Consider the following 12,552-nt stretch of genomic DNA (forward strand, 5'->3'; position numbering starts at 1 on the left):
CGTGCGCGCGGCTCATCTAACTGGCTATTTTGAAGCAGTATGTGTTTTTTTGCATTCAGTATTAAATACATGCAATAAAAGTAATTTAATCAGAGAACAGAATACACATTTGGAGTTGTTCCAGTATTGTAGTTTGTAAAGCGAGTGAACGTATTGTTGTTTAAACTCCCGATAAAGTGCATACCCATGATGCACCGCGCTGCCGAGATGCGCACTTCGCTTATACGTGCACCGCTACATTTGACAGGGGACGACCTCATTTAAATATTGCTCCACCCAGAGTGCGTACATTTAATAAAGGTGCGTAACTGACCCAATTAAGTCGAGAGGAGAATCTGCGCATAAACGTTTAAGCACAAACGGTGGAACCCCTGAACTCAACCAAGATCCATTCAAGGAGATTTGAACACTTTTAGCACATTAGCCACATATATCGTACTGAGCAGCCAAGACCCATTCTGCTTTTTCATTTTGATGTGATGCTTTCCTTTTCTTTTGTGTGCAGTTACTTGCTTAGAGGTTCACTGACATATGGAGAGGTGCAATATGCTAATTTTCATGTGACGTCATGCAAGACTTGTTTGACTTGCATGACTTTTTTAAACTAAGAGGTGAAATTTTCCACATAATTTCAGTCACGTTCCTAATTATATGGCTTCTGGTGCATACAACATTTGAGGTTTCACTGTACTTGTAATTCAAAAAACTTGTAATTCTCTGTGGCAATTGCCAGTCCCTTATTTCAGTACTGTATGTTAGCAAATGTTTGTCTGACAGCCTCTTCTCAAACCTTACGCCCTCGCAATCACCACAATGACATTCTAAATGAACTGTTCTCCTTGGCTATATTTTCTTCCTTGGGTGATGCAAGAATGGGGGTCTAGAATATTCCTAGAGGTTTTCATTTCACAGCATTTTCCTCATAAACGGTATTTTTCATCTCTGCTATGACCCTAGTGAAATCATCTAGGTCTGGGCAGAACAAACCTTTACTTTCACAATAATAATAATGGACGTTCCCTTCAGCAAGGTTGTCTCTCACATCACCTTAGCATCCCACTCCCCTTTTATGCTTTCATTTTTCAGCCATCCTCCTCAAAATATCGCCCGTACTCCTCTTTTCAATTCACTCTTGGCGGCAGATCACATAAAATATTTAGTCGGACCTCCTTGCAACAGCAGAATACGCATTATGCGCTGCCTCTCCCTCTCTCTAAGTCCGAAGGGTAGGAGAGTCCTTTTCTCCCAATGGGTATCTGAGCGTGTGTCCGGGGTCATCAGAGGGTGAACAGTGCAGTCTGAATGTCAAAATGATGTGCAAATCAATGAGGCGAACACGGAGGGATACAGATAGGTCACGTGGAAAACAAGAAGCAAGTGGGAAAGAATTAGCAGAAAAGATATGTGGTGTCAATATGCCAGGAAATAAGTCTGCCACCATTTTGGTCTGGAGAGCTCCACGCTGACTGTATTGTTAGCCCTGTCTGCATTAATACATCCATCAAGCCGTCAGATGTGTACAACTCATTCTTTACTTCCACACCTTGAGTCGTGAGTAGACAAACCGGCATGACTGCGAGAAGAGCAAAGAAATGCATCCTCTCTGTGGTTCAAGAGCAAACATGTTGTGCTCTTGAGAGGCAGATCTTGTGAAAACAAAATTTGAACATCTCTCAATAATCACTTAGTTTCTCAAAACAACTGCCTTCATGAAGTCAGTTGACTAACGCACAGTAATGTTGTGTGTTTTTAATCAAACACAATTATTTATTTTTTTTGCAGTCAAAGAGAAATTGCCATTTTCCACTAGCTTAAAAACATTTACTGCTTATGACAACCCCTAATAGCATCATTATTGGGGACTGATCACTAAAAAAAAGTATTTGACTAAACTAAAAAAAAATGCTGTAACTTGCTACAGCTCATTTAAAAAAAAGTTGTTCTTGTTATATTCATGATTTGGTTGAAAGCATCATTTTCAATTTAATATAAATCAAATACATTTATTTTTCCCAAGCCAAATAAAAAAGTTACAATCAAGTAATTTTTTATTTTGGAATAAACTGATTAAAGACAATTTTATTACTTAACCCTGAATAAAATTTCTGATTCAGTATGAACACAATTTGTGGGATACAACCTGAGTTGGTTGCCAGACAATTGTAGAACACACATAGGTGAACAAACACATCAAGGGACAATTTAATGTTCAACTAACCAAGCATGCATGTTTTTGAGATGTGGGAGCAAACTGGAGTACTTGGAGAACGTCCACGCAGGGACCCATAGAACATGGAAGTGCTACACGGGAAGGCTGGAGGCTAGATTGGAACCCTGGACTGCTGAATTGTAAGGTGGGCATGCTTACCGGTGGGCCACCAAGCTGGCTAAATTTGTGTTTAAAGCAAAAACATACTTGCAATCAAATAACAAAATGCCAGAAAAGGAAAACTGTCCCTAAAAGATCATGTTTATTGGGAGTACTTTGCAAACTTGTGCAATCTTTTGTAGAATTACATGAGTCTTAACTTACAATCCTTTTTTTGTTTTTTTCTAACTAGTGGGGGCACATACAACACAATTGTATTTTACTAGCTTAAAAACATTTACTGCTTATGACAACCCCTAATAGCATCATCATTGGGGACTGATCACTAAAAAAGTGTTTCATTTGACTAAACTAAAAAAAATGCTGTAACTTGCTACAGCTAATTTAAAAAAAAGTTTTTCTCGTATACATTTTCAATTTAATATAAATCAAATACATTTATTTTTCCCAAGCCAAACAAAAAAGTTACATCAAGTAACTTTTTACTTTGGACCACACTAATTAAAGCAAATTGTATTACTTTACCCCCAAATCGAATTTCTGATTCAGTATGAATAAAATTTGCACGGTACAATCTGAGCTGGTTGCAATTGTAGGGAACACATAGATGAACAAACTTACATATCAAGGGACAATTTAGTGTTCAATTAACGTACGTAGGCACAGAGAAAACATAAAAGCTCCACACAGGAAAGCTGGAGGCTGTATTTGAACCCTGGCCTGCTGAACTGTGAGGCGGATGTGCTTAGCAGTGGGCCACCAAGCCTGCTAAGCTAATTGAAACTGCCATTAAAAAATGGAAAACTGTCCCTACAAAAACTTTTTATTTTCTCCCAAAACATTTTTTTAATAAAAAAAAGAAGAAGCTAAAACTGTAAAAAATGTATGAAAGTTTTTTTTCTTAATATTTTCTCCTGTCATGAATTCTCATGTGTATTAGTTAAAAATGTCAAATTTTACACACATAGGGGAGCTAAATGAAAACCTTTTTTTTAATCTACAAAAATGTTGTTGTATGTGCCCCCACGAGTTAGAAAAAAACAAAAAAACAAAAAAAGGATTGTAAGTTAAGACTCATGTAATTCTACAAAAGATTGCACAAGTTTGCAAAGTACTCCCAATAAACATGATCTTTTAGGGACAGCTTTCCTTTTTACTGGCATTTTGTTATTTGATTGCAAGTATGTTTTTGCTTTAAACATAAATTTAGCCAGCTTGGTGGCCCACCGGTAAGCATGCCCACCTTACAATTCAGCAGTCCAGGGTTCCAATCTAGCCTCCAGCCTTCCCGTTTGGCACTTCCATGTTCTATGGGTCCCTGCGTGGGCGTTCTCCAAGTATTCCAGTTTGCTCCCACATCTCAAAAACAAGCATGCTTGGTTAGTTGAACACTAAATTGTCCCTTGATGTGTTTGTTCACCTATGTGTGCTCTACAATTGTCTGGCAACCAACTCAGGTTGTATCCCACAAATTGTGTTCATACTGAATCAGAAATTCGATTCAGGGTAAAGTAATAAAATTGGCTTTAATTAGTTTATTCCAAAATAAAAAGTTACCTGATTGTAACTTTTTTATTTGGCTTGGGTAAAATAAATGTATTTGATTCATATTAAATTGAAAATGATGCTTTCAACCAAATCCTGAATATAATGAGAAAAATAAAAGAAAAATAACTGTAGCAAATTACAGCATTTTTTTTTTAGTCCAATGAAACACTTTTTTTTGCGATTCTCTGTCTAAAACAAATCAAATCAAATTGTGTTGGAAGCCAAATAGAGTGTGGAAGACAAATAGAAGTGTGTCTGTGCGTGTGTCTGTGCGCGCGCGCGTGTGTGTGTGTTTGTGTGTGTGTGTACTTGTACATACTACATTGTGAGGACCAAAAGACATCTTTAACTAACAGATTGAGGACATTTTTGTGAAGTGAGGACCTTTTGGCCATTCCTCACAACTCAAGACCTCTTTTTGAGGGTCAAGACTTGGCTTTAGAGTTTAGGTTTGAATTGGGTTATGGTTGAGGTTAGGGTAAGGAATAGGGGTAGGCAATAATTTTTTGATGGTTGGGGTTAGGGGAAGGGGCTAGGAAATGCATTATGTCTATGGATGTCCTCACAATTATATAAGTACAGGTGTGTGTGTGTGTGCGTGTAATACATTCCAAATAACATTCCATTCATTCTTTAAGTGCTAAGATGGCCATACTGCGCAGCCGCACTGGTACTAAACAACAACAAACACATAGCCACACACAGATATGGATACGCAGCTGAGACTCTAAATCAAATGTGTCTTGATGAAACAAGCTCACAAGTGTGCGGCAAAACAGTGATTTGAAACACTGAACAACGAACATCAAGGCACAACATACAATATGCACACATTACTTTAGTTAAATTACTGGACTTATTATGCATTACAGTTTAAAACTAATACCCGTTGGTAGAAAAGTACTCTGCTGTATATTTTAAAAATGCACACAAAAAACATTGTTTTTTTTGTGCATGATATAGATAGCTATTTTGACCAAAAATCATCTTAACCGATCAAGTTTCATTAGCATACTTTAATATAGCATATAAAGTTTCTACCTCCTTTATTTGCGAATGCAAGAATTGCCTCTTTGAGTTGCTGTTTAAAGGTATACTGCCTCCTTCCTCATAGGTCTTCCTTTTAAGGATGCTCTATAGCAGGGGTGTCCAACTCATATTAGCTCAGCGGCCACATGGAGGAAAATATATTACCAAGTGGACCGGACCGCTAAAATCATGGTTTATAATTTAAAAATATTTGGTGTCCATTATACACAGATTTTCGCTATAAGCAGGCCAGCCCTAAATAGCCCAACTGTAAATATCTTGTTCCAAAAAATAATACAGAGGCAAATGGAACGCAGCAACACTTTGCCCGTATTAGTACCGGGTGTGTTATATCTACCCGTTTTGCATATATATTGTTCCCAGAATGCATTGTGTGGCGCAGTTAATAAAGTTATAGGATGTTAATCCATGTTTCCAATTTGAAATGTTGATTTAAAGGTGCATTGTGCAGTACAATAAGATAATACAGTATAATGTTGGTCTATGTTTTAATTTTTCTCAACAAACCATAACTTTAGGTTGTGTGTAAACTAATAAAATCCTGGTCAATTCCGTGTACAAGTTGCAATGCTCATCTGAGGATTGCTTGTGAAATGACGAATTTATATGTTGTGATTTTGGCCAGTCCGACATCACTCATTTTTTTTACTTTACGAGATCATTTTGCAGGCTGGATTAAACCGCTTTGCAGGCCTGATCCAGCTCGTGTGCAGTACATTTGACACCCCTGGTCTATTGGTTCTCCAAAAGGGAGGAGGTCAGGAGATAATGGTAGCCTCATCATGAGTCTTTCTTCTTTTATACACGTAGTAGCCATACCTTCAACTTCATTTATTTTACAGCATTGGATGCTGTGTTGACTTGCATGAGAATTATTTTACTGTGGAAGGCACGTCTGTTATTGTTATACCATGGATGGTAGGAAACTGTCAGTTATATATTATATATATGTATATATATAATAGTATATGAAACTGACAAAAAATATGTGATATAATAATCACGTAATGGAGATTAAAGGTGAAGGAATTTTCATTGGCAACACATATTGGTAGGACATAGAACCACACACTTCCAAACCAAGGTCTATGAGAAAATAACTATGACAAAAGAGCAGTAAAAGACTGTACTCCACTGAAGTAGAGGAAAAATGTTCATAATCACCAGACAATAGTTTAAAAAACACACACAACATTTTTTTTTCTTCCAATTTTTCTCTACTTTTTTCTGATATTAAACACAATAAATAAATAAATTAAGATGGGAGTCTATTGCTGGTGTTGGGTGGAACTCATGTATCTCCAAAATATTTAAGTTTCAAGAGACCAAGAAAACGTCATGTTTGTTCAAATTTTAATATATTGCATCATCAAAGAGAGCAACCCATTTTCAACACTTTAGATTGGTCAGTGGTTTGTAAATGGTAAACGCACACACTTGTGAGGACTGACCCATAGTATAGATTGGTGAACTGGAATTGATGACAGAGAGTGTAATTGAGCTAAAAAAAAGAACAAAAAACATGAATGAAGAAAAAAATGGGTTGCTGCAACTTTTTTGATCCAGGGTAAAAAGGGCAGGTGCTTGAGCACTATTTGTGGTCTATATGTGCACGTACCCGGCTAAAGTGATTCCTTAATATCATTTGAAATACTTTTCCCTCTTGTGCCTCCCTCCTGGTGACCATCTTACAGTACATATAAAGTATAACAGATAAAATATTGTTTGTATTTCTTTGTTGATACATCCTCTTTCTACAGTACCATAATGAGTACACAATTTTGTTGTATAACAGATATGTTTTTAATATTAATAGTTATGCTCTGAAGTTGCTTCTCTCAACATACAACCTTGTTACTAAAACGTTTTCAAGCCGTTTAGAAATGACGTTATCGAGCTTACTGATTATATGCCAACACTCAACCACGGAGCTTCTGTTCCTTGCTATGACAACTATCTCTTGTTATCGTTTCTTTGGCATTTAGTTTTTTTTTTTTTTTTTTAAATGCTGTCTGCTAGTTAACAATGAAGGAAAATGAAAAAGTTCAAGATTCATCATACAAGAGTCACTACTACCAAGTGTTGCTGGGTGCCTTCATGTTATAGTTCAATGGATCATTGTCATCCACAGGGATAACTTTAGCAGTAAAAAAGTAAAAAGTAGGAAAATAGTAAAAAAAAGATGACATAGTAGAGCCAGCATCAAATGAGTGTTTGGGACACAAGATCAAGACTGCCTCCCAAGGAAGAAAGAGCAGAAAACAGAAAACAACGTCTTCATGGACCATGTCTACACCCTGGATCCTGATCCAGCTGTTGTCAACCCGTATGGCATGAGATGAAAACTTTTCCAAGAGAAAAGTTGCCAGCTGAAAGGTAAGTTAAGAACCTGGCATTGAAGCAAGAGATACTGTTGTTCACCAGGTAAGACAAAGTTAAAGTAACAACAAATGCATCCAATGTTACTTTAAAGTTGTTTTATTGTGAGCAGGTGCATTGTCAAGACGAAGCAGCCACAATTTGTCCTTACCACGGCTCTCACCTGTTGCGCCAAACACAGCAAAATATAATGTGTTGAAGTAAAATCCATCCATCCATCTGGTACCATCCATCCATCCATTTCCTTAACCGCTTAGTCCTCACAAGGGTTGCGGGGGGCGCTGGAGCCTATCCCAGCTGGCTTCGGGCAGTAGGCGGGGTACACCCTGAACTGGTTGCCAGCCACCATCTGGTACCGCTCATCTTCAATAAGGTTGCAGGTGTGCTGGAGCTTATCCCAACCAACTTGGGGTGAGCAGTGGGGTGCACCCTGAATTGATCGCCATCCAATCACAGAGCACAAATTGACAAACAACTATTTACACCAACAGACAATTTGAAATGTTGATTTAAAGGTGCATTGTGCAGTTCAATAAGATAATACAGTATTAAAGCTTTTTCTACATTACGCATGCTCCACTAATGCCCAGATGACTACAAAGACTGATTTTTTTTTTTTTTAACAAAGACTGCACCTATCAGCTTATATCTTCCCATCGAACACGCCACAGTTTGTTGAGAGGGTGAGGGGCGGAGTGGCGCCATACGCGATCTTTACACAGAGATTGCAGTTATACTTTAGGCCAGAGGTGGCAGTTGTGAGTAAAAAAAGTGACCAGGTCCCTTTTAAAGCAACAATGCTCCTTTAAAATGACGGCGTGTCGAAGTTCACCACTAGATGTCGCTAAATAATAGAAGGGAGCCGAAGCGTGTGCATTCCACACTTTGCAAGTGTACCACCCATTCTCCTTTTGCGTGAGCGAACGAGCATCGGCGAGCGACTGTGACTTGGAAGACGGTGTGTTAGCCGTAGCAGCTAACAAGACAGCTAGTCGGAGCCATCGGCCGGAGTGGCTAACAAGAGTGGCTAGCAGAAGAAGCTAGTGAAATAAATGCATCGAATGTAACCTGGACTGCTCATGCCGAAGCAAGATGCGAAGCAGGGAACCTGGTGTAAAACATTCACTGTTCAGCCCAAAAAATAACAGAATTTGTCAGTAACAACCTAGTTACTGAGCATGAGTTGACAGAATTGGTCCCAAGCACAAGTCCTGTATTTTCCCCCAAATTACATGTGACTGATACTGATAATGACACAGGACGATATGTTTATCTTGCAAGTGAAGAGCTATGGGTAACGTTAGCGCTTCTTATTCACTTGTTGCCAGCGATGTCAACAATAATTGCACAACAGGCTGCTTGCTAGTCAAATTACCAAATATGGTTATATAGAATTATTGCATAAGGTCAATTTACTTTTTTACTTAAGTACATGTTCAAGTTGGTACTTTTGTACTTTTACATAAATAGGGGAGTGATTTCAGTATTTCTACTTTTATCAGAGTATTTTTGCACAAGTAACAGTACTTTGACCTAAGTACTGAACACTAGTACTTTTGACATTTCTGTCTTTGGGTATCTGTAGCTGGAAGATGACGGTGAAACATGTCAGCCTCTTTTAAGGTGAGGCTCCAGCCATGTAGCATAATTAGTAATTACTAGACCAACAATTATATTTAAAAAAAAAACTGTATGCTGATGTGATAGAACATATTTTTTTGCATATTATTGAAATCAATAGTGAGTTTATAAAATGAATGAATTATTAGTTCACTACTAGATGGCTCTATAAATTACACACTGTCACTTTAACCCTCCTTTTAGGTTGCTGATCAAACGGACCCATTACAAAATTACTTTCTTATCTTAAGTAGTTAGTGTAGTATCTCAATGAAATATACATTTTAAAGATGGTGATTATTGGAGTTTAACATTTTTTTTAATGATTATTTGTGTCAGAATCCTTGGCTAATGGGTCAAATTGACTAAGCAATTCAGTTGGATTTTCTGACAAACAAACATAGCAGGAGGGTTAACCTACTGTGCGTGTATTTTTTTCTTCCTAAACATGGGACGAAACCAGAGTACCCGAAGAAAACTCACACAGGCACGGGGGGAAGAGTCAAACTCCACACAAGAAAGCCGGAGCTCAGATTTGACCCCACAACCTCAGAACTGCGAGGTGGATGAATTAACCAGTCGTTCACTGTGTAAAGTAAGTGAGCTCAATGAAATGGTGTGTTGACAGTTGAACTGGATGAAGTATATAGGATGGTTTATTCATATGATGGATGGATGGTCTGTTTTCCTAAAATGATGGCGCCTGGATTGTCCTCCAATTATGGAATTACCCATACAGTATATGTACAGTCTTTGAAAAAAATGTTGGGCCACCATTGTTTAGCTGTTCATTTTAAATGCCTGATACATTTTGGCTTGACAAATACTTCATATGAGTTAAACTTGAGAACTGATGCGTTTAACCAAAATCACCCCACTCTTATTGTACTGCCAAAAATATATATATTTTTAAATTATTTTATTAATTTGTATTTTTTTAGGCAGGGGGCTCAGGGATTTTAAACTATTGATATTGTTTTCTTTACAATGTCAATCGTATTGTAGATGTTTTTCTACAGGTCGTCGAGGTGGGACTATACCGCAAGTTCTCTGTTTCAAGGATCTACCACAAGTGCCGCGCCGGGTTTTCCGAATTTCCTTCGGCGGGCTTCTCACAGCCTCTAGCTGGTTTTACTCAACTCCTGTCCTGATATCACTCCGCTGGCATGGTGGAGAAGCTGACTTGATTATTGTGATGGTGGCAGGCGTCAGCCAGTGACTACACACTTCCGCCACTGCTTCCCATATTCACGTTTTGCGCCGTCTGGACTCTTGATGCCTCACAACGGAACTAAGCGACATCCATACCGGGATTCCTTTCAAACCAATAACCATATGACATGCAAGTTGACTCGGAAACTCCGGAACCCGTTAGGTCCAAGCACCAAAACTTTTTCTCTAAGGACAACACCGTAAAGCGGAGAGTGGACTGTTGCTGCTCGGCGGGACTGTCGGTGTGTGTTTGACCGCTGGCTGCCCGCGTTCACACAGTCGCCGTTTTGTTGGTTTTCCGGCGGAGTTGTTGTGAGTCGCGGAGAGACGCTTCATTGTCGAAGCCTCTCATGTTGCCTTTTATTTGCGTTCTCGGGAGCTGTTTGTTTTGGAACTGTGTTAAGGAGGGAAGAAGACGAGGTCACTCGCGAGCTCCCGGCCGTAGGAGCGCAAGGCTCGCTGCCCTTTAAAGCCCGTGGTTGGCGTGTGGCTGTTGCCGGTCCGACCTCCGGACTCCAGCCTCAGCTGGCCGGCTCCTTGGACAGAAAGGGGGTGACGGTAGGTGGCAGAGGTGGAGGAGGGGGCGGCGGAGAAAAGTTCCTTCAAAATAGCAGCCACTCGGCCCAGTGATGGGGGACTTCGCCTCCCCCGCTGCCGGACCCAACGGCAGTATCTGCATCAACAACAGCATGAACCCGGCCGCCGGGAACGTGGTGCCTGCCGGGGCCGTGGGCATACCTAAGCACAGCACGGTAGTGGAGCGGCTGAGGCAGCGGATAGAGGGCTGCCGGAGACACCACGTCAACTGCGAGAACAGGTACCAGCAAGCCCACGCCGAGCAGCTGGAGATCGAGCGCAGGGAGACGGTCAGTCTGTACCAACGGAGTCTGGAGCAAAGGGCCAAGAAGTCGGCCAGCGGGAGCGGCGGTGGCAGTAAGCAGCCGCAGATCAAACAGCCGGACCAGGACTCGGCCTCCTCCACGGAACAGAGGAATAACACGCTTATAGCGGTAAGGACTCGCTTTCGGTGACAGCCACAGACAGACACCCCTCTCACTCACACACTTCCGTAGACGGTTCACTCAACATCCATGGACCACAAACAAGTTGTAGTTGCATGACTTCTGCAGGACTAACTTGTTCACTCACAGTTGGAAGAGTTTACAACACACTCAGTTGCTCGCTTCACCTTTTCACAAAAAGTGCGTGCGTTTGTTTGCAAGGGTAACAGAATGCTCTCTCATTAATACATAACAGCTGATTCTTTGTTTTGTGCAGGGAGTTTTAAAAGTGAGCCCTCAACTAACTTTTTTTTCACAGCCAAACTACTTCTCCTTTCTTGGGTTAAGTGTCTCATATTCTGCAAGTAGGCGTCTGTGTTGTAACAAGTGCTTCCCTGCTCTCAGCGATGACAGTTCAGGCTCCAGATTTGTGACATGCTTTCTAAGTCAACAACCAGCCCCCAGTGCGAGTGTATGTTTACATGGATTACAATATTATATTACTATGATTGAGTCTTTAAAGGGCACTTTATGATTCAATTAAGTACTATTTGAATGGGGGTTAGAAAAACAATTAATAATACGGATCACTAGATCGATCACTACACACGCACGCACGCAACCACTTTTGGCTTAGAGATAAAAGCTAGTTCTTGAGAGATATGAAAATCTGTAAGGAGCATCTCGAACAGGTTCCTGAATGAATGTTGTTTTCTGTAAACACAACACTATTTAGCTATAGTGAAATCAAATATTAGCACCATGGTTTGATGATGTCATTATAAACAGTCAGTGATGCAATGCACAGGCACTTGTTAAGCGGACCAAACCAGCAGACTTCAGATTGATGCCAGAGTAATGACAATATTATCTTGTGTTAAGGCACACATCCTCTGACAGGACAAATGATTACTATAACAGGAGCAAGTGAATCTTATGGGAGCTGACCTGTGCTTATTTCTGATTGGAGTATTATTATTTTATTTCAATTATGGTAGTGTGCTGTGGTCCTCTGTGATTTTCACTGTGGTTTTGACCATTCAAAAAAATAGACAAAAACGCGTGATTGCATGTGGACATTAGAGAAGGATAGAATAGACCCAGACAAACTGTGTAGAATCCCTGTTTGCCCTGTATCTCCTGTGGGCAGGCTCAGGTTTCCTGAGAAAAGACCAAAGGACTCATGTCTGGAATGTCAACAGTGTCTTTCCTTTTGTTGCTGCAATGAGCCCAGGTCCTCTGCTTTTGAGATGCAAAATAAGAGTGTCTTTAATTTCCGAGCTAGTTGTTGTTAAGGAGCCTAGCTAGAACCGTCGGACGTAGTACTTGAGTGCAATGTAGGACCTCCCAGTAGCCCTTGTGGACATTTAACTGAATTGATGGCCGGCTACAAAAGCTCTGAGATTGGAGGGG

General features: G+C 40.0%; 1 protein-coding gene across 1 annotated transcript in view; it reads left to right on the plus strand.

Moving 5' to 3' along the window:
* The first annotated feature begins 10,100 nt into the window (after nucleotides 1–10,100).
* Nucleotides 10,101–12,552, plus strand: part of maml3 (mastermind-like transcriptional coactivator 3) — a 136,134-nt gene continuing 133,682 nt past the window's right edge. Inside the window, exon 1 of the mRNA XM_086083089.1 lies at nucleotides 10,101–11,148. Coding sequence (XP_085939215.1) covers nucleotides 10,768–11,148 — 381 coding nt within the window. The 5' untranslated portion in view covers nucleotides 10,101–10,767. The remainder of the gene's footprint in view (nucleotides 11,149–12,552) is intronic.

Source organism: Leptonotus elevatus, chromosome 8 (genome assembly GCF_054856555.1).
Source record: "Leptonotus elevatus isolate MCC_2025b chromosome 8, RoL_Lele_1.0, whole genome shotgun sequence".
Taxonomy (NCBI): domain Eukaryota; kingdom Metazoa; phylum Chordata; class Actinopteri; order Syngnathiformes; family Syngnathidae; genus Leptonotus; species Leptonotus elevatus.